Genomic DNA, 22,688 nt, shown 5'->3' with positions numbered 1-22,688 from the left:
ATTTCACGGGCTTGTGTGTTTGGGGAGAATTACACATTCAGTGTGGAAGCAGCTTGATTTCTAATAATAACCTGATATATTATATATGTATAAACGTTTTCACTGCACAGATTTGTTTTTGTATGTCTTTCTTTTTCTGTTTATTTAGCAATAACTTTTGATAGAGTAAAGATATAAGATAAAAGATAATGCAAAACACATTTGCTGCATTACATGTTGCATTAAATTTCTTTCTAATGACATTTGATTTTATAGCAATATTCTAAAAAGGTCTGATTTTAATAATATGGGTCATTATAAGTGCACTGATATGCTCATTTAATTGATGTTTAGATATAATAATGGTCAAAGTTGTATATATTTAATAGTTGTGTTACCTTTTCCCTTTGACATTTTTGTCTACCCTGTTATCCCTAATAAGTTTAAAAATGTATGTTACATTAAAAAAATGTACAAACTTTAAATAAAATAATTTTAAAAGAAATACAAATTTTCCAAAAGGTTTCCAGAATGTTGCCCACTATTGTATGTAATATAATATTAGGAGACTTATGAGTTTATTAGAAGAGATACCATAAATTGAGGAAACGGAGTCAAACGTTTTGTTTACTAACTCTCAGCAATGGGCAGAGGGTATCAGTTGAAACTCTCAATCTGTCACAGGAAGCCCAGTGAAATAAATAATATATATGTCCCGCGGTATGAAATCAGGTAGCTGCAATGTTGGGGGGCAGAGGACCGACTCAGGAGTTAAACCATTTTCCTGCAGGTAAGAAAGCACCTGGACTCTCCTACACATTAATAACTTAATTGAGCTGAAGCTGTACTAATAAAAGTTTTGTAAAATCCAAGCAGTTACAATAATAGTTTTGAATTAATGCACCATTTTAAAACGTATATGTATATAAAACAATATGCATTTTTTTCTATAACTAAAGAGATACTCACCAATTGGCATTACTTCTTTAATACAGCCAAATTGTTCATGTATGAGGAGTGGAGAACTATAATAGCGTTGAAAACCTTTTGGCTAAAAAATTAACAATCAAAAAAAGGGAAACAAAAAGAGGATCAAAATGACAATTAAATCTAAAACATTTAAAATGTATTAACACGAAATTGGATGCCAATGAGTAAATATTAATAATAACATTTAACTATATAAATATATATATATCTATATATTTATATTACTTAGAAACTTAGTCCCTGGCCTTATCTTATAGCTAGGATAGCCTTATGCCTATCCCACGCATGCTTAAACCTCTTTTACTGTGTTAACCTCTACCACTTTAGCTGGAAGACTATCCCTTGCATCCACTACCCTCTCAGTAAAGTAATAGTTCCTGACATTATTTTTAAACCTTTGTCCTCTTGTTGTGGTAGTTTTACTTCTTTTAAATATAGTCTCCTCCTTTACTGTGTTGATTCCCTTTATGTTTTTAAATGTTTCTATCATATCCCCCCCCCCCGTCTCGTCTTTCCTCCAAGATATACATGTTAAGATCCTTTAACCTTTTCTTGTAAGTTTTATCCTGCAATCCATGAACCAGTTTAGTAGCCCTTCTCTGAACTCTCTCTAAAGTATCAATTTCCTTCTGGAGATACGGTCTCCAGTACTGCGTTCTAGTGAGGTCTCACCAGTGTTCTGTACAATGGCATGAGCACTTCCCTCTTTCTACTGCTAATATCTTTCCCTATACAACCAAGCATTCTGCTAGCATTTCCTGCTGCTCTATTACATTGTCTACCTACCTTTAAATCATCAGAAATAATCACTCCTAAATCCCTTTCCTCAGATGTTAAGGTTAGGACGATCCACATTAAGTGTCAGTTGCCAAAACTCTGACCATTTTCTAGTTTACCTAAATCATTTGCCATTTGGCTTATCCCTACTGGAACATCAACCCTGTTACATATCTTAGTATCATCAGCAAAAAGACATACCTTACCATCAAGACCTTCTGCAATATCACTAATAAAAATATTAAAGAAAATGGGTCCAAGTACAGATCCCTGAGGTACCCCATGCTTTGAATATACTCCTTGACTACAACCCTCTGTTGCCTGTCACTCAGCCACTGCCTTACTCATTCAACAATATTGGAATCCAAACTCAAAGATTGCAGTTTATTGATAAGCCTTCTATGTGCAACAGTGTCAAAAGCCTTACTGAAATCTAGGTAAGCAATATCTACTGCACCACCCTGATCTATTATTTCAGTTACCCAATCCCCCCAAAAAATCAATAAGATTAGTCTGGCATGATCTCCCTGAAGTAAACCCATGTTGTCTCTGATCTTGAAATCCATGTGATTTTAGATGTTCAACAATCCTATCCTTTAACATGGTTTCCATTACTTTCCCCACTACTGAAGTAAGGCTTACTGGCCTATAGTTGCCCGACTCCTCCCTACTACCTTTTTTTGTGAATGGGCACAACATTCACTAACTTCCAATCTTCTGGGACTACTCCTGTTAACAATGATTGGTTAAATAAATCTGCTAATGGTTTTGCTAGTACACCACTAAGCTATTTTAATAACTTTGGGTGTATTACATCAGGTCCCATTGACTTATTCGTCTTTACTTTTGACAGTTGAAATAGAACCTCTTCCTCTGTAAACTCACATGTAACAAACGACTCATTTGTCCTTTTTCCTAACTGAGGCCCCTTTCCTTCATTTTCATCTGTAAATACTGAACAAAAAAATTAATTGAGGCAGTCAGCTAGACCTTTATCCTATTCTACATACATTCCTTATTTTGTTTTTAATCAAACTAATTCTTGTTTTATTCTTGCAAATTGGAACAGAACTTAAACCGATCTGTTATTATCTCCATTATATTCTTCATTCTAAACTCTTTAAAAAATATTGTAAACAAATTTTTGCAAGTCACAATGCTTTTATTTTTTTTTTCCACTGCTAAACTATTCTACAGTTAAAACTACATGAATTGCCAGCATCAAAAGATGTATATTTCTTTAATAGAAAATGATCAATTAGGATGAAGGAACATGGTTATTTAAAGACTTTAAAACACAATCTATAAAATGCTTAATTTCTATACTCACAAGCTTTCCCATGCAACGTTGAAAACCAGTGCTCTCTGTACATCTGTGATGGATGCTCATCTTGCAAGCTTTGCAGCGCAGGCCATGCTTTGCATGTGTCCCTGTCAAGAAGCACAGATTTGAATTAACTCACATTGAAAGCTTCTCTATATCTGACAAGTAATGTGTTAGAAAGTCTGATTCTGTTCATAACCAACGTTGTTCGGAAACTGCATTGCCATAGCTGCTATCAGATTTCTGACATATATACATAGTGGTGTATTTATCCCAAGACAAACTAGGCATTTGCCTTGGGTGGCATTAACTAGGGGGCAGCAAAATAAGCCGTCCCTAAATGCCCACTCTGGCTTCCCCGGTGTATCCCCTGTCATGGGGGGGATCCAAGACCTGGCCTGCTGGCCACCTTATGGACCCCTCCAGCAGGTGGCTTTGTTAGAATCAGAAGCGGCGTGGAACTGTGATCTTACTGCTTTGCTCCCTTGCGCACCGTTTGCTCATTCCGGCTCGCGACATCAATAGACGTACTGCGAGAGCAGGGAGATCACAGCTCCCTTGCTGCTTCTGATTCCAACACAGCCGCCCGCCTCACAGCATCCCCACTGGACCTCCAACGACAGAGCCACACCAGCTCTCCAGTTAGGGAGGTTGGGTGAAAAACTATAATAACAGTAATAATTTGTGAGTGTATGTGTGTGTTTGTGTATGTGTGTGTGTCTGTGACTGTATGTGTGTGTATGTGTCTGTGAGTGTATATATGTGTCTGTGACTGTGTGTGTATATGTCTGTAAGTGTATGTGTGTGTGTCTCTGAGTGAGTGTGTGTGTCTGTGAGTGAGTGTGTGTGTGTCTGTGAGTGAGTGTGTGTGTATGTATGTTTGTGAGCGTTTCTCAAATCAGTGAGAGCCTGGCATTGATTGTGTGTGTGACTATGTGTGTCTGTCAATGAGTGTCTGTTAATGAGTGAGTGTGTGTCAGTGAAGGTGTGTGTGTCAAATCAGTGTGTCTATGTCTGTCAGGGCGTAGTGTGCTTAAAGGAACATGATAGGCACCCAGACCACTCATTGAAATGGTCTGGGTAAAGTGTCACAGTCCCCTTAACCCTTTTAGTTTTTCAGAAACTGCAACAATTACCTTGAGGGGGTTATCTACACCTCTAGTCTACAAGAGGGACATCCAGGTGTTTTGGCGACCAAAAGTCGCCTGAATCTGGACATCCTCACGCTGTGCATGAGGACATCCAGCGTCTCCTAAATCGCCATAGGAAAGAATTGATACAATGCTTTCCTATGGGGAAGCCTAATGCAAGCACGGAGGAGGAGCCTGACCCAGCGCTGAGGGACATCGGCACTGGATTCAGGTAAGTGAAGTGGGTGGTGGGGGGCATGAGGGAAGGGGGCACTATAGGAAACTATAGTGCCAGGAAAACAGCTTTGTTTTCCTGGCACTATAGTATCCCTTTAAAAGGAGTAGGAAAAGGTGGAGTCTAATGAGGAAGGGGTTGGTTCTTAATCATGAAGAGGTATGGCCTTGACAGAAAGGGGTGGGGCAAATTTAGATTAGGGGGTGCCCATGTTTAGTCATGCCTAGGGCAGCACAAAACCAAAATACACCACTGCACATAGGCAAGGTGTTTCACCATCTATATTCATCTATTTTTGTCACACCTTCTGTATGTAATATAAATTGTATTTTGAGAAGACAAAGGGAAATGTCAAGGCAAAAATCTCCCCCATTGTACACTAAATAGTAATTAAGAACAGAGTTAAACTAATAATAATGTGCACCTATATAATAAAGCAAAAAATAAATAAATAAAAACAACAAAGAATAGTATCTCGTTAACCTCTTTTTAAAAAATTTGGTTACCACATTCTGAATTTTCAAATTGTCCTCTTTATACTTTAAAAAAAGTTGGCCTCCTAATAGTATTAAAAGCGCATATGGTGTATCTAAGCTTACTATAGAAAAATATACCTGTTTATCTGCTATTTTAATCTATGCTTAGACATGGGCATTACTAAACCGCTAACTTTTAATCTCCATAAATGATTGCTAAAAAAATAAAAAAATAAAAAATACACTTTACAAAAATATTGTAATGCTGAATATTGTGAAGTGATATGCATGTCAAATGTAATTGCCTATAATATTCAAAGTATCATAATCTTCCTTCAACTAATCTTACGTAAGGAATTAAGTGTTTAACATTTATGTACAAAGACTGCTATTTTCTTTCCTACTGACGTCTTAAGAGCATTACCAAGACATACAAAGGCAATGTCCTTAAAGCAATTTCCATGATACTAATAATAAAAAAGTGTCAGAGAAGTTCAAAAAAGCCTCATATATAACTTGATGACAGTTTTTCCACTCACTTAAATGGCTTACATAACCATTATATTATCTATTGTTTGTCAGGAATTAAATCTTGCAGGAATGCAAGTGTTGTCTTTGCAAACATTCAATGCTAATACATTACACTGAACTGCTAGCAGTATATTTATTTTCCACTCTTTATCTTCATGAAGTGTTTTTTGTAAAGGGAAACTATGAAATTTATAGCGAATACAGTGAGCATTGTGTATGTTTAAGGAATATATATTTAATTTCCTTAAACAAATTCTGAGTACAATGCTTTATTAGTCATGTGTATAGTGTGATCAAGATTTTTGTGTTCAAACATGCAATTAAATGCTGTAAGTAACTTAGTATGGGCATATTAACCAATAAAAGCACATGGTCATACTAAGTCAGTATTGACAGTTTCTCTTTCTTCTTATTCATCTTAAGACCCTGATAAGTCAGGCAATCCCTAGACAGAACAGGGATATGTGAGTGTGAGGGGGAGTGTATAGATATAATGGTAAGGAGGTCTTAGAATGATGGGAGGATGGGAGGAGGATTAGGGGCAAAGGGGTGGGATAGTATATATAGGTGGGCATTCTACAGGCTAAACAGTCATCTTAATTATCAGTTGGTAACAGCGTGGCGGTATATGGCCCTTGTCAACCGTGGGTTGGACCAGCAGTCCGTGGAAAGTGTATAGGTAGTGCTGTCCCTCAACTAACCTTTAGGTACAGTTACAGACGTGCCCACTGAGCAAATAATCGGCTAGTGGTTAGTATTACGAGAATGTAAGGCCCAGAAAGGCCTTGTGCTGGTTGGGACGAGGGGGAGGGCAGCTGCCCAAGTGAATTGTTTTTGGTTGGCAAGGTGGTACTCGGTGACTGATATATTTACTGAGTAAGATATATATATAGGATATTTTATGCTATACATATTTATATATTTAATAATGCAGTGGCCTATTTTTACGAAGTGTGTCTGTGATTTGATTATTTCGTGCAATCAAAGTGGTTGGGGATCCGTCATTTATGGATATTTTTTCACACAGTTCTCACTTGGGGCCTACATCCATCATCATTCAACATGACAGATATTTTTGCAAAGTTTTCTGTTCTAAAAGGTGATGCAAGCATTTAAAATGGAACAATTCATTAATGGAATCCATTGCTTGGTACCCTGGTTTAGATAGTTTGTCCAATATTTTTAGTATTTAGATCACTTTTTAAACAAAACACTTTGACAAATCTCTTATATTGAGATAGACTATAAGACCCAGTATGCATGACACATTTTAACAAAGCCTTGTTGAAGAAAGCTTGATTATATAATTTATTCTAAAATAGTTTTTACCTTTTTAACTATTTTAAATAGTAAAGTAGTTTCAATGTATAACTCTTCTGGACCTAGCCTGTTTTCTTTCCATGGATCTGGGCTTTTGGTAGGGAACATACCACCTGAACCCTGTGGACTGAGCAAAGCCGATATTTTGTTCCATGACAGTGAGTAACTCTACAATATTTTATTGAATATTTTATTATCAACACTGTATTTTTATTTCTTGGTTTTATCTGCATATATTCACCACTGAATTGCCTGCGCTCTGCCAAAGACCTACGTCTATCCTCTGTCCGTACTCCCACTTCTGATGCTCGCCTCCAAGATTTCTCCAGGGCTGCACCTCTTCTGTGGAACACACTTCCCTTTTACTTAAGACTTTCACCCAGTCTCTACTCATTCAAAAAATCATTGAAAACTCACTTCTTCAAGAAAGCAGTTAAACTGTAAGCAGGTTTTTATCCACCACCCCCATGACTCCTCTCCTGCAACTGTCAAAAATTACCTACTAAGCCCTCAATGAATACTTTTCTAACAACCTATTTTGTACCCCTAGTTTTACCCTTTGTGTCACTATACCCCGCTCCCTCTAGAATGTAAGCTCATTGAGCAGGGCCCTCCACCTCTCTGTTCCTGTACGTCCAATTGTCTGGTTAAAATTACATGTCTGTTAGTCCAGCCAATGTACAGCGCTACGGAATGTGATGGCGCTATATAAATAAATAATAATAATAATAATAATAATAATATAAACAAACAAGATCCATTGGGATTATACCATTTGATGCTTCTTTCTGTTAACCAGTTGGAGGCTCCATAATTTGTGAGTGAATTTCAACTTATTTATTTGACTTTATCACTATACTCTAATATACTGTAATAGATTGTGATTTGTATTGTTTATTTTTTATATGCTTTAATGCACTGCTACTGAACTATAATACCAAAAAGGATATCTCCAGGTGGGAATTGTACAACCTAAGCGCATAATGTCATTTATGGATATAATTTCACACAGTTCTCACTTGGGGCCTTCAGCCATCATCATTCAACATGACAGATATTTTTGCAAAGTTTTCTGTTCTAAAAAGTGATGCAAGCATGTAAAAGGGAAGGAGTCATACATGGAATCCATTGCTTGGTACACTGGTTTATATAGTGTTGGTCCAAACATTTGTAGTATTTAGGTCAACTGTCAACTCCACCATATACCTCCTTAAAAACAAAAAGTAATTTTACACCAAACTTTAAGGATTATCAAAGTACAGATATATCTGTGGAAATGACAGTAAATGCCATTGAACAAATTCAGGAAGACACTTTAGAATTGGTTCCCCATGATAATCTGTCCAAGTACGAATGGTTTGCCCTGCATGATCTAAAAAATAATCAATCATTGATAATTAAACCTGCTGATAAGAGGAGTAATGCAGTGGTGATGAACATGGATGATTACACTTTAATGGTGGAGAGGGTTCTGAAAGAGGAATCAACTTACAGAATCCTGAAAAAGAATCCAACTATACAATATCTGACAGAATATAAATCGTTATTAGATGAAGCTCTGGATAATAAGATACTATCCAAAGAGGAATATAACTTCATCTATAAGAAATCTTCAAAAATGTCAACCTTCTACTGTCTACCAAAAATACACAAACAGTATGCACACTTAACGGGAAGACTTATCGTGTCATGGGTAGATAATCTGACCCAAAATGGAAGCCAGTACATAGATCACATATTAAGGAATTTTGTCGTGACCTTACCTTCATAACTAAAGGACACAAAAGAGACCTGTCATGATTCCCTTTTATTCCAGAAGTTTGGTCCTTAAGGGGTTAAGCTACTTATCGACTATACAGCTACCAAAAGGGGCACATCTATGTAGTTTAGATGTGGAGTCTCTCTATTCATCTACACCGCATAAGATTGGATGGGGACATACTAGGAATTTCTTAGAATGCCATCGAGTACATACAGAATTTGTATTGAAACTTTTGCAGTTTGTCCTTACTCATAATTTCTTTATTTGTTTGAAAACGACATGCAGATGCGATACATTTCAACAGGTTTCGACAATGTGATTATAGTGATAATTTACATAGCCTCTTATGAGTAGTGTCAACAGTTAACTAAGAAGCCATTTTCGTTCTCTGTATCGTATACGTGGCATTAAAACAGTATTGAATATCAGGTTGTAAAGTCAGACTCATCGTGTTATGAGTGTGTAATACTGTAAGGTACATGTCATTGTGTGAGTTGAGCTGTTATTCAACAAGAATGTTGTAAGTTTTCGAGTAGCATGAACATACAGTCAAGCGACTGTTAGTGTGTAGTCGGGGAAATATGTATGCCCTAGTGGTGGCGTCTGATCTGTATCCTTTGGTGGCTTGTCAGGTCTGAGGTTGTAGCTTGGCGCGAAAAAGGCCTTTCATCATTGGGATGTGCCCTATTCCCTTTATGTTACTTTGGGTTGGTAGTGAATCACTGTACACTGTAGAGCGGGGGTAGGGGAGGGTATGTGCAGGGGTTGTGGTATGTCAAACAGGTTGGGTGGGATTGATGGAAGTTTGGGACAGCAGCTTTGTGATTATGTCAAGTCGGTGGGGTCATAGGTCCCGTTACACACATTATTTCGTTTGTATATACCACAGTGTGTGTTCTGGCGGGCAACACTGGTGGTGTCAGGTTGCCGCGTCTGATCGGTTTTGTGTTTGGTCGTACCCCTGTGCTGTTTTCCTGTGTGCCTTTGTCGTCGTTTGGCGGTAGTTTTGTGGTTACCGGGGATCCGTGTGTCGTGAGAGTTTGCGTTTCCAAAATATTGTATGTCTCTTTGGAGTTGCCAGAGCTGTTTCCAGTGTCAGTAACTGCGTGTTTTGTGTATCCAAGGTTGTGTCTACCCTAACGTTGTTCCTCCCTCTCCCCCCCCCCATTCCCCCTGCCAAGGTGTTGTAGTTATGTTCTCCGTGGCTGGTTCGGGTCTGGTCTCCCCGGGAGTATATCTGCTTTACAGTTTCTAAGCTCGATCCCCTGTTGTCCTGGGTCCTTCCCCGCCTATCTCTCAGTTCGTGTGACTTAAGCATCCCTTATGTCTTCGTAGTCGCTCTCGACTCTGAAGGAGTTTTTGCCATGTCGCTATTTCGTTTGCCATTTTTGTCTGTCTTTCTGTTTGTTTTTAGTTGGGGTGTATGTGTTGGAGGAGTATTGTGTTGTCTCTATCTCGTGTACTCAGTGGTTCCTTTCTCCTCAATCCCCTCTCAGGTGTCCTAGAGTCTCGGGTTGGTGTGGTCTCATAGCGGGGGTCGGTCATCTCGTCTTTTGAGTAATCTAAGTTTGTCTACAGTCTTGTGTGGAGGGGGAGAGGGCAATAAGGTCAGGGGGAAGAAGTGGCAGGTGCGTCTGGGCCGTCGCGGCCGCGGCCGCCCCGATGGGACAACCGGCCCCACGGCGGATGTGGCATCCCCCCCCACACGCCGGCTCGTGCTCTCCTCTTGGCCATGAAGTCCATCCACGGGAACCAGGTCAAAGCGCCCCTGCAGGGAGGCTGTCATCATTTCCATGCTGTATATATGTTCCACTCAGCCTCCCCTGCAGGGAGGCTGTCATCATTTCCATGCTGTATATATGTTCCACTCTGTCGACCCATTGTTGGAAGGTGGGTACCGTTGTGCTTTTCCAGTGTGTCAGTATGAGTTTTTTTGCTGCTGTGAGCAGGTGTATGGTGAGTCCCCTTTTGTACTTCTTCAGTGGCATTTGCGTCTGGTTAAGCAGCATCGTCAGGGGTTGTAGTGGGAGGTCTGCGTTGGTAATTTCTTTGATCGTTTGGTGAATCAGCCGCCAGTACGGTGCGATAAGTGAGCATGTCCACCATATGTGGAGTCCTGTGTCTGTCTCCGTACCGCATCTCCAGCATTCACCGGGTATTGTCTCGTGTACATGTCGGAGGATGTCTGGGGTCCTGTACCAGTGTGTCAATATTTTATAATTACACTCCTGGTATTTGGAACTTATGCTCCCCCTATGTGTCAGCTGGAAGATCTTGTCCCATTCAGGATCCGTGAGTTCTATCCCCGTCTCTTTCTCCCAGCGCCCAGTGAAGCCCAATGGGCTCCCATCTCCGTTTTGCTGGAGTATGGCGTATAGCGTTGATACGCCATGCATGAGGTGAAGCCTCTCTGTGCATAGTTGTTACAGCGATTGGTGTATGTGGTCTTTTCCAGTTAGGGTGGAGTAATAAGTTCTCAGTAGATGGTAGTGATATTCGTCCAGTCTTGTCGGTCTACGGTCTGGCAGTAGTTCTGCTAGGGTTTTGAGTTTCGAGTTAGTGCACCATTGGCGCAAATATGTCCAATCTGATGCCTGAAAGTTCCTCAGGGCAGCAGGTTTAAGTCCACCCGCCAATCTTGGGTTGTTGGTTATGGGAGTGAGGGGATTGGGTGATGTGGTAAGTTGTTTGGCGTATCTTATCCTGCACCAGACCCTCAGTGTGGAGTCGATCATCGGGTTTCCTGTGTACATATCTCCTGGTGCGGCTCCCCCTAGCCACAGCAGGGAGGGGATCTTTCCCTGCGCCTGCTGCGTCTCCATTCCTACCCATTGTTTGGTGGTCGTGTTTGCGTGCCAGTCGACCAGTCGATGTAGGCGGGTCGCCTGGTAGTATGCGAGTACCGATGGCAATCCCGCTCCTCCTGCGTTCTTTGGTCATTCCAAGATCGTCCTTCGGACACGTGTGGGTCGCTGGTTTCAGACAAACCGCCATATGTTGGCTGCTAGTGTCCTTAAGAACAATTGCGGGGTGGTCGTAGGCAGCGTTTGGAGCAAATATAGAATTCGGGGCATTACGTTCATCTTAATTTCATTAATCCGACCGAACCATGAGATGTACTGGGTCGTCCATTTTTTAAGATCCTGTTGCAGGGTCGTGAGGAGGGGTGTAAAGTTCAGTTGGTATATGTGCATCCGCTCTTTTGGTAGTCAGATTCCCAGGTATCGGAGTTTCGTTGTACAGATTCTGAGCGTAAAAGTTATTTGAAGGTGCTGCGTTATGGCGGTATCTCGGGCCAACGGCATAGCTTCTGACTTATCTAAGTTGAGTGGGAGGTTGGATACTGCTTTGTACTCTTTGAACGCTGTCAGTAGGTTCGGGATTGAGACTCTAGGTTGGTCTAAGAAGAAGAGCATATCATCTGCATAAGCCGCTACCCGATGTTCTTCTCGGCACATGCGGAACCCCGTAATGCCCCCGTCCCGTCTGACCACCTCCAGAAAGGGTTCTAGAGTGAGGGCAAACAGGAGGGGAGACAGGGGACAGCCTTGCCGTGAACCGTTGCGGATGTTAAACGGTCCAGTGAGTGCGCCATTGACTCGTATACGCGCAGTTGGTATCGTGTACAGTGCAGCCACCCAGGTACGTAAATGTTGCCCGAACCCCATGTGCCGCAGGGATTCAGAGAGGAACGTCCAGTCCACGCGGTCAAACGCCTTTTCGGCATCCGTGGATAGAAGCACCAGTTCGCATTTGTTGGCTGTGGCCGCGTGGATAACATTAAGGGCCCGAATTGTATTGTCCTGGGCCTCTCTCCCGGGTATAAAACCAACCTGATCAGGGTGTATTAGGTCGGGTAGTACCTGGGCAACCCTGAGCGCCAGAGCCTTGGCGAAGATTTTCAGGTCGGCATTCAGTAGCGAAATTGGTCTGTAGCTGGCACAATTAGTGGGGTCTTTACCTTCTTTCGGGATGATTGTGACCGTTGCCCTCAGCATGTCCGCAGGGAACTGACCGCCTGTTCGTAGCGAGTTGAATCCCTCCAGAAGTCTCGGTAGTAGGATCTCCCTGAAGGTGCGCAGGTACGAAACGGGCAGACCGTCCGGACCGGGTGCTCTGTGGGGTTTGGTTACTTTCAGTGCACCAGCTAGCTCCTCGATTGTCAGGGGTTGGTCTAGTTCGGCTTCTTGTTCCGGGGGAAGCTCGCGGGCGACGTGGTTGCCAAGATAAGTGGCAATTCGTTCCTGGTGGTGTCGGGTTGCCGCGTCTGACCGGGTTTGTGTTTGGTCATACAATGCCGCATAGTATTTATTAAACGTGTTCAGGATGCCTTCTGGGAGTTGTGTGACTCTTTGTCCCTGTGGGCAGATCTTATGGATGTGCGGTGTCCTCCGCTTCTCCTGTAGCATCTTTGCGAGCAGTCTGTCACATTTATTAGAGTGCTCGTAGAAGAACCTGGCTGTTTTTCGCGCCGTATGCAGTAGTCCCTGGGAGAGTATGGTTCGGAGTTCCCTATGGGCCTCAGTTAGGAGGAGATAGGTCTCTTCATCTAGTGTGCGTTATGTTCCTGTTCCAGTTCGGCAACCCGTTTAGTCAGGTGAACCGTACGTGCAACTCGGTCTTTTTTGCGCTTGGTGCTAACTGCTATGAGGTGCCCCCGTATGACACACTTATGCGCCTCCCAGAGCGTAAGTGGTGCGATGTCTGGGGTGTTATTCGTTGTGAAGTAGTGGGTCAGTGTGTGTGCCACCGTGGTAGTGAGTTCTGGGTCATCCAGGAGGGTCTCATTGAGCTTCCATTGCCGTTCTTTAGGCTTGAAGAGTGGAGAACTCGTGTGAGCTAGCGTCGGTGCGTGGTCGGAATGTTCCATCGTCCCTATCTCTGCGCCATGCAGCAGTGTCAGATATTCTTGTGCGAGGAATATGCAATCTATTCGGCTGTAATGTGGATGGCAGAGTAGTAGGTGTAGTCTCGTCCCTCTGGATGACTCGACCTTCAGCAGTCCACCAGCCCTAGCTTGTGCAGGGACCGTAGCGCCGCCCGTAGGCAGTGCGCGGGGACCGTGCTGTGGCCCCTGGAGGTGTCCAGACAGGGGTCGAGCGGTAGGTTCAGGTCTTCGATACCACCAGAAGGCCCTCCCTGAAGCACCCCAATTTGGCCAGCATCCGGCTAATAAAGGTATGCTGCTTTCTGTTGGGACTGTACAAGCAAGCGAAGGTATAGGTGTGGTCTGCAATGGTGCCCTTAAGAAATATGTATCGTACATTCGGGTCTGCCTGTATCGCCGTGCATTGGAACTGCGCTGTATGCGCGAATAGTATCGCCACTCCTTATTTCTTGGCCTCGGGGTGGTTTGCGTAGAATCCCACCGGGAAGCGACGGTTTTCAAGTTTCGGTGCGTCCCTGTTCCTAAAATGTGTCTCCCGCAGGAACGCCACGGACGCCCTCGCGGTCCACAGCCTCCTCATTAATTGGGATCGCTGTTCCGGGATGTTAAGGCCTCTGACATTGATGGACCAGTATGTCAGCTGTGCAGGGGTAAAGCCCCTCCCGTTCGCCTGCATCCCGGGGGGTGGGGGGGCCCGGCCCGCCACGGCGCAAGCGTGAAAAGCGAAGGAGAGAGAAAAGAAAAAAGGGGGGGTGGGGAGGTGGATTTAGGTAATGGTCAAATTAACTGTTTGTCTAGTTTTGCGGGTGTAAGGGTGCGTTGGGTATTGGTGCGACTTTGACCCTATACCGGGATTTGTCGTTCAAGGGTTGCGTCTCCCGCCCGTCCCTATGAACCCCGGTAATATGTACAGTTGGGGTCTGTCACAGTGAGGGTCCGTGGTACCACCGTGTGAGTGGAACTGTCTGGATGGTTTGTGGTGTGTCCTCTATCCCCTCCTTCGGCACCCAACCTGCGAGGGGTGTTATAGGTCGGTTTCTAGTCAGCTCTGGGGATATCTTACATGGGTACGTGTGTCTGTCTAGCCGTCACCGGCCCCCTGGCCACCCCTGTGCCACCCTGGTCTGCTTGGTTTGGTTCACCTGCGGCCACGTTTGGCCTCCGTCTCTCCTCCTCTGCTTTCGGGGTTCCCTGCGTACAACCCGGTCTCGCCTGCCTCTATCATACCCCTGTGCCACACCACTCCTGGCTAGGCTTGTTTCTGTGTGTTCTACCGTGAACTTCCACTGGGCTATGTCAGTCTAACAATTGCTAGCATCGTGTGTGTAGGAGCCTACCCTATGTGACCGCAGTGCGCTCCGTCTGTACGGCCATGTATCCTCTTGCGGGTGTATGGGCCATCTCTTCCACCCAAGTCCCTGTTCTGTGATAATAGGGGGTCTGTCGTAAAGGATGGCCCCTGTGGGGGCAGGCGGCTGGCGTAGGCCGGGCGTGGACCTACCTAACACCTCGGGGTGCATGCAGGGGTTTTCCCCGATGTAATAAAACTTTTGCCGTAACTGTCAGCGTTATGGGGTCCTCTAAATACCTTCGGGCCTAGGTGTTTGAGTGTCATGGGGTGTATGCGACTTGGGTTCCCTTTGTGGTAGGGAGCCCTGTGTTTGCGTATCGTTAGTTAAGCTATGAACTATGTACATTTCCCATTGCCTCCCGCCCGGTGTGCCCTGCTCCCCTCCCTCCCTGCTACCCACTGCCCCCCTCGGATAATTGAAGCTTTAGAGTCCAATCCCCAGTCCATCTGGCACTTTCCACAGCATGTTCATTAGGGGCAATGTATGGGGGCCCATGTCACTTGGCCTCCCGCCGGATTCCACAGAGCCCCTTTGCCTTGCTCCCCTGCCCATACCCACCTCCCAACCTCGCGGTTCCCCGGGGCGTTTTTTCCCATGTGGCTCGCTATCCCGGGCCGACTTCTACCTTAGCAGGTCCCCTCCCAACCTACTAGCTCCAGGTCTGGTTGTAGTACCATCGGGGGTGTCGGTTTCTCGTACTTGTGACATTCTGTGGTTTCTGAGGAGACAATTGCAGCTTCACCCTCAGCCCGCCCCCCCTTCTTATGTCCTAACTTATGTCCTAATGATTTTTTTATATATAACCATTCAAATATGCTTAGTTCTGTAAATTACTTTTATGGTACAAAGTGCCTTCAAGCATCCTGTTTTTGTCACGCAACTCACAAAACTGTTTTACCAAGTACTATATAGTCTGAAAGCAAACCAATAAAAGAGGAAGTAATCTTTGAATCACATATTGTCTGGTGTTTCTGATTTGATTGTTTCACAGAGCGGCTCAGTCAAATTTTGTTTCCCCTGAATATATCTCTGAGTAACTTTATAACCTTATCAGGTGTCAAGGTGTTGTCTGGCATATTGTAACCGGGCTTTTTTGTGGCATTGGTGCAGCAAAGGCTTCTTTCTGGCAACTCGACCATGCAGTTCATTTTTGTTCAAGCATCGTCATATTGTGCAGTCAGGCTCCATGCCCATTCGCACTCCGCCATAGCTCCGGTTGCCGCTGTGAGACTCCCCGCCCGCTCGCACTCCGCCAGAGCTCCGGATGCCGCTGTCAGGCTCCCTGTCCGATTGCCTTCCGCCAGAGCTCCGGGTGCAGCAGTCTGCACCGACATTCTCTCTGACGCTGCACGCTCGCTTGCAGCGTATTTAAATAGGGGCCCGAGGGACCTATCGAACCCGGTGCTTAATAATGACGTCAAGGGTCATATTAGGAGGATTAAACACCCTGCACGAATAGTGATGAATTCGAAGTGGAAGTTAACCAATCAAAAGTAGCTCTTGTCTATATACACTGCCTTGTTGTGGTCTTCTGATAACCCAATAGCACGCTTACTCTGTCTGATTGTTGGTTACCAAATGTTGGCTTTGTCTCTCATTTATTCTGTCTTCTCTGATCCTTGACCTCGGCTTGTCCTATCATTGTTTCTTATCTCTATTCTCCTTTGAGCTTGGCTCGTACTCTGACCTCTCTCTATTTGCATAGCCCAGCCACTCTAAGGAACGGTATCGCAATTTCACCTCTTGTGTTCTGTCCCTGTGTTTGGTTCCAGAACCATGACATGTGCTCCTTGAACAACGACACTATCTTTTTCCAGAGCAGCCTGTATTTTTCCTGAGGTAACCTTAGGGCTTTTCTTTGTATGTTGAACAATTCTTCTGGCAGTTGTGGCTGAGCTCTTTCTTGGTCTACCTGACCCGAATAGACCTGACTGGCATTTTCAAGGCTTTGGATATCTTTTTATATCCCTTTCCATCTTTATAACGTTCCATTACCTTGTTACGCAGGTCTTTTGACAGTTCTTTTCTGCTCCAAATGGTTCAGAATCTAGTCTGCTCAGTGCATCCATGTGAGAGCTAACATATTCATTGACTATTTATACACAGACACTAAATGCAATTTAAAATGCCACTGGTGTGTGAAATAAACCTTTAATTGCCATTTTCACCTGTGTGTGTCACCTTGTGTGTCTGTAACAAGGCCAAACATTCAAGGGTATGTAAACATTTGATCATGGCCATTTGGGTGATTTCTGTTATGATTATGATTTTAAAAAGAGCCAAACAACTATGTGATAATAAATGGTTTCATATGATCACTATCCTTCAATAAAATTAAAAAAATTATATTTTCAAAATCAGTGCCCAAATTACACAATTTCTGCCAGAATAGGCAAACCTTTGAGCACAACTGTACTTTGTGCAGCACTGAGGTTCAACATCTACACGCTCCGCATGGAGGCACTGAACCTTCCCCATAGAGATACATTAATTCCATGTTTCTCTAGGAGGAGATGCTGAATGGCACAGCACAGCTTTTGCCAAGCGTTCGTATTACCCTATGGGAAAACATTGGATTGTCAATTCTGTTGATCTCAGCTATGGAGGCAGAGCGTGGGCAGAGACTGCGCTGGAGGATCCATGAGGTGCTGAAATAAAGGTAAGATTTAACTCTATTTAAGGGGATAAATGGGCCTAACGTGGTATTTTTAACTCAGGGCCATTTGGGTGATTTCTGTTATGATTATGTGATAATAAATGGCTTCATATGATCACTATCCTTCAATAAAATACATTTGTTTTGCATGATCAGTCACATCTTCAAAACCAATGCGAACATTTCACAATTTCTTCCACAAGCACAACTGTATATATATATATATATATATATATATATATATATATATATATATATATACACATACACACACACACACACACAGGCAAATATACACACATATACACACATACAGAATGTCTATAATAATTTAGCATACAAATAATATCACCTGGGTCCCTGTCGGATGCAGGACCTCCTCTACAGCAGGCTTATAACATAAGGTTTCTGCTGCTCGTCCAATGAGTGCCACTCTGTGCATACAAATATGCACAAAATTGGCATTAGCTGGGCTGGCTACTACTATCACACCAATGATAAAAATGGATTCAACTCAGTATGTGCAGTGTTGCATAACAAAAATTCACTGTAGTGGTCATAGTGCTTAGAGCAAACATTTAACAAGGATTAACCCTCTCTGGTTTATTTCACTGTGCTTTTTCAATCTGCAGTGAAATTAATAGGCAAGAAAGTTATGTCATTGCAGAACCAGCTCAGAGTACACAGTATCGGGTTACTAATAGCCTCCTTATTGTCTCTGCAGTTGTAATATCATTAGTTTGCGGTGATAATAGCAAGTCAGAAGTAGTCAACATGATCCCTAGCAGCAATATTTTTTTGAAAAGTAAAAATTGACAGTCTTAAAGGAATTACACATTTATTAAATGGGAGCTCACTAGTTTTAAATTTTAGGCCCCAAGGACGTTAAAGATAATTGTAGCGGAGAGCTGATATTCCATAGCTATTCTCCACTTAAGATCCCAGTGAGGCTCAGGAACAAGTATTATAGATCCATAGAATAGTAATTCCAGCAGGCAAAATAATCCAACAATATCCCAACAGCACTCCCATAAACTGGACGACACACAGCATCAGGAGCAGAACAGAACTTTTATTCCCACAGTCTCCTTTTAAGAGTTTCTCCCATGCAAGGGAGGGATTTACACACATTAGGACATCAGCCAATACAGTAATAGTTAACTCCCACACATCTCCTCCTCTCAAGGTGACTTATAATCCTATTATTTGTACCATACAATTCCCCAAAACCTGGATGTACCCCTAAACCAGTAGATAGCATAATTCTTAGTGTACCGCCAGGTAGCCCTGATCTGGGTGAATAATATATCCAAAATTAGGTGGAGGGTGAAAGATTGACCGACCGCACACGAGATCGTATCCGAAAAGGGTTCCATGTGTTTGGGCCCTGCGGTCGGTCTCCGTTCAGCAGTAAAAACATAACAATCCTTGCCATCCACACTTAATATTACCTGCATTGTAGTTCCCTTGTTCGGTACTCTGTTTCTACCGAACGGGGGGTAGTCTGGTCCCTCCGTTCGGTAGATACGGAACTCTGGAGGTCTCAGCGGTGTTCGGTTGTCGGAGTGTCCGATTTGAGTTCCAGACACTCGACGACCAAACACCACTGAGATTTTTATGCTTAAGATGGCCACCGCGCGTGGTTCATATACCGAACAGCGGCCACCCAGGCATTTACCAATTACCCATTAACCCACATACGAAAATACACATCTATTACATATATACAAGGATACAATAAAACAAATGCAGTCTTATCTGAATATTACAGGACAGGCTTGATACAATCCGCTACACTGCTCCCCCTTGCCCACAAGCCGGCATACACAGTCTGATCCAACACGGATCGGCTTGGGGATGTCCGGGGTGCTCACGGATCATTTCTCCAAATCAGTTTGTCTCGACAACCCGTCAGCATTTCCATTTTGTTTGCCTGGGCGGTACTGAATGTTAAAGTCAAAAGGCTGCAGCGCCAAACTCCAGCGCAGCAGCCTGGCGTTATCCCCAGCCACCCGGTTCAGCCAGACTAACGGTTGTGATCCCTGAGCACGGAAAATGCCTGTCCATATAAATACGGCTGCAACTTCTTTAGGGCCCACACCACAGCCAGGCATTCCTTCTCGATGGCGGCGTAGCTTACTTCCCTGGCTAACAGCTTGCGACTGATGTAAGCCACGGGATGTTGTCCGCCATCGGCCCTGACTTGGCTCAGTACTGCCCCCAATCCAAACATAGAAGCGTCTGTGTGTACAAGAAAACGTTTAGTTGGATTGGGAGCTGCCAAGACAGGGGCATTAACAAGTGCATTTTTCAGGTGTTGGAATGCCTGCTCACACTCCGGGGTCCAGGTTACTTGGCGGGGAAGGTTCTTACGGGTCAGGTCAGTGAGGGGTTTGGCCAGGGCGCTATAATTGGGGACAAACTTCCTATAGTACCCCACTGTCAATATAAAAGCTAATACCTGAGTCTTAGTCTTAGGGGTAGGCCACTGGGCTACCGCCTCTATTTTGGCTGGTTCTGGCTTCTGCTTGCCACAGCCCACTCGATGACCTAGGTACTGTACCTCGGCCATCCCAATACTACATTTAGCCGGTTTCAATGTCAGACCGGCTTCCCTGATTCTGTCTAGAACCGCTCCTATATGGGCCAAGTGCTCCTGCCAGGTATTGCTGAATATGGCAATATAGTCGAGATATGCACACGTGTAGTCTTGGAACCCATCTAGGAGCCGGTCCACCATCTGCTGGAAGGTAGCCGGCGCCTTTTTCATCCCAAACGGCATGACTTTGAAGTGGTACAAGCCGAATGGGGTAACAAAGGCTGACTTAGGGATGGCGTCCGGAGTCAATGGAATCTGCCAATATCCCTTACACAGATCAATAGTAGTAAGGTATTGGCCTCTGGCCATCCGGTCTAGCAGTTCATCTATCCTAGGCATAGGGTATGCGTTGGATATAGTTTTTTCGTTCAATCTCCTGTAGTCCATGCAAAAGCGGGTCGTACCGTCTCGCTTTGGTACGAGGACCACGGGAGAAGCCCAGGGACTATCTGAGGGTTCAATCACCCCCAGTTGGAGCATATCATCGATCTCCTTGCGCATATTCTCCCGCACCGCTTCAGGGATGCGGTATGGCGCATGGGGAGTTGCCCTGGGGTTTCCACTCGGTGGGTAGCCAGAGGGGTGTATCTAGGCACATTAGATAAGGTCTCCTGCTTCTCTTGCAGTAGTTGTACCTCAATACGCTCCTGTGGACTCAACCGGTCACCCAGTACAACCTCTGCTATATCGCCAGACAGCTGTCCGTCTCCCAGCAGATCGGGGAGGGGCAGGCTGTCACACTCGTCAGAGGTGGGTGCACAAATAGCCGTCACCTCTTCTGAGCGTTCCTGGTAGGGTTTCATCATGTTCACGTGGATCATGCGTCGCCCTCCAGTCCCTGCACAGGGGCCAGTTATATAAGTGGTGTCACATCTCTGTTCCACCACTCTATAAGGGCCTTGCCAGGCGGCCTGTAGCTTATGTCGGACAGGTTTTAAAATTAAAACTTTCTGCCCAACCTGGAAGCTACGGTCCCTGGCGCCCCGATCATACCATGTGCGCTGGCGCGTCTGAGCCGCCTGCATGTTCTCCTTTATCGTCTTAGTTAGCGCTTCCAGGCGGTCTCGGAGGGCCAATACGTATGGTACAATAGGGGTGCCGTCTGCGCTCCGATCTCCCTCCCAATGCTCCCTAATTAAGTCTAGGGGTCCCCTTACTCTCCTCCCGAACAACAGTTCAAATGGGGAGAATCCTGTGGATTCCTGCGGCACCTCCCGGTAAGCAAATAGGAGGTGGGGCAGGAATCGCTCCCAGTCTCGGTGGGTCTCAGCAAAGGTTCGGAGCATTTGTTTTAAGGTGCCATTGAACCGTCCGCAGAGCCCATTGGTCTGGGGATGGTAGGGGACACTAATTATGGGTCTGACCTTACAAAACTTCCAGAGATGTTGGGTGACCTCTGCCGTGAACTGAGTACCCTGATCCGAGATGATCTCCCTGGGTAACCCCATCCGGGAGAAAATCTGCATCAGGGCCTTGGCCATGGTTTCTGCGTGAATGTTTGTCAAGGCCACCGCCTCTGGGTAGCGGGTGTACTTTTTGCCCGATGGGTTAGGTTTCCCGAGGGGGCCTATGATGTCTACGGCTATTCTATGGAAGGGTTCCTCAATTATGGGTAGCGGGTGTAACTTTGCTTTACGCCGATCGCCCCTCTTCCCTACCCTCTGGCACGTATCGCAGGTGCTGCAATATTTGCGCACTTCCTGGCTAATTCCTGGCCAAAAGAAACTTTGGGTCAGCCGATATCTGGTACGACTGACCCCCAAATGCCCGGATAGTGGAATATCGTGAGCTATCCGGAGCAATTCGGTTCGGTACCTCTGTGGTACGACGAGCTGTCTTAGAATAATTGGGTCTGACCCAGCTACCTGCTTGTCTGACTCCCTGTACAATAACTGCCTATCCCATACAAATATTTCCCCCTCCGCCCCAGGTTGGTCAGAGGTGACTTTGTCTCTATATACCTGTAGGGTAGGGTCAGTGATCACCTCTGCCGCAAATTCGTCAGGAGGGGCCCAAGGGACACAGTCTAGGGAAGGGGAAGGATCTCTTACCTAGACCTCCGGCAGTGTGTTGTAGTCCTGGGTGCGGGCCTGTTGCCTGGTGACCACTGGGTGTGCTTCCTCAGTGGTTTGTGGCTCAAATGCAGATGTAAGTTTGCCCAGGTCATTTCCCAGTATCACCTCAGCGGGCAATTGCGGCATCAGCCCCACTTCCACATTCCCTGACCCCGCACCCCAATGCAAATGAACCCTTGCTGTATTTAGCCGATACACGGCTCCCCCAGAAACCCTGACAGCCACAGTCTTATTGGTTTTGGCCTTGTCAGAGACCAAGTGACTTTGGACCAAGGTGATAGTAGCTCCCGAATCTCTGAGCCCCTGCATAGGCTTCCCTTCTAGGTAAACGGTTTGCCTGTGGTGTTGTTGATTATCCGCCTGTGCCTGCAGTGGGTTGACTTCATGCAACACCTCCCACTGTTCCACAGGAGTAACTGGAACTGCCGAGCCATATGTGATGGGTGTCTTGTCCTGGTAATGGTGTGCTGCTGCTCTCGGTGGTGGTGGTGGTGGCCCTGGTCGGATCCAGGTGGGGCGGTCTCTAGACTGCGGGCATTCTCGCTGGTAGTGTCCCCACTTCTGGCTGAGTTGAGCTGCTGCAGGTGCTGGTGA

The 22,688-nt window shown here is 44.8% G+C and overlaps 1 protein-coding gene across 2 annotated transcripts in view; it reads right to left on the bottom strand.

Annotated features, from left to right (window-relative positions):
• The window catches only part of STAC (SH3 and cysteine rich domain), a 411,447-nt gene that overhangs the window by 184,331 nt on the left and 204,428 nt on the right, over positions 1 to 22,688 (bottom strand). For both annotated transcript variants that reach the window (XM_063452039.1, XM_063452040.1), the window contains exons 3-4: positions 3,077 to 3,177; positions 949 to 1,030 (exon numbers count right to left, since the gene is read on the bottom strand). In XM_063452039.1, coding sequence (XP_063308109.1) covers positions 949 to 1,030; positions 3,077 to 3,177 — 183 coding nt within the window. The remainder of the gene's footprint in view (positions 1 to 948; positions 1,031 to 3,076; positions 3,178 to 22,688) is intronic.

The sequence above is a fragment of the Pelobates fuscus genome, chromosome 4 (assembly GCF_036172605.1).
Source record: "Pelobates fuscus isolate aPelFus1 chromosome 4, aPelFus1.pri, whole genome shotgun sequence".
NCBI lineage: Eukaryota > Metazoa > Chordata > Amphibia > Anura > Pelobatidae > Pelobates > Pelobates fuscus.
Note: the sequence above shows the minus strand (reverse complement) of the source record. Positions and strands in the feature narration are given on the sequence as shown.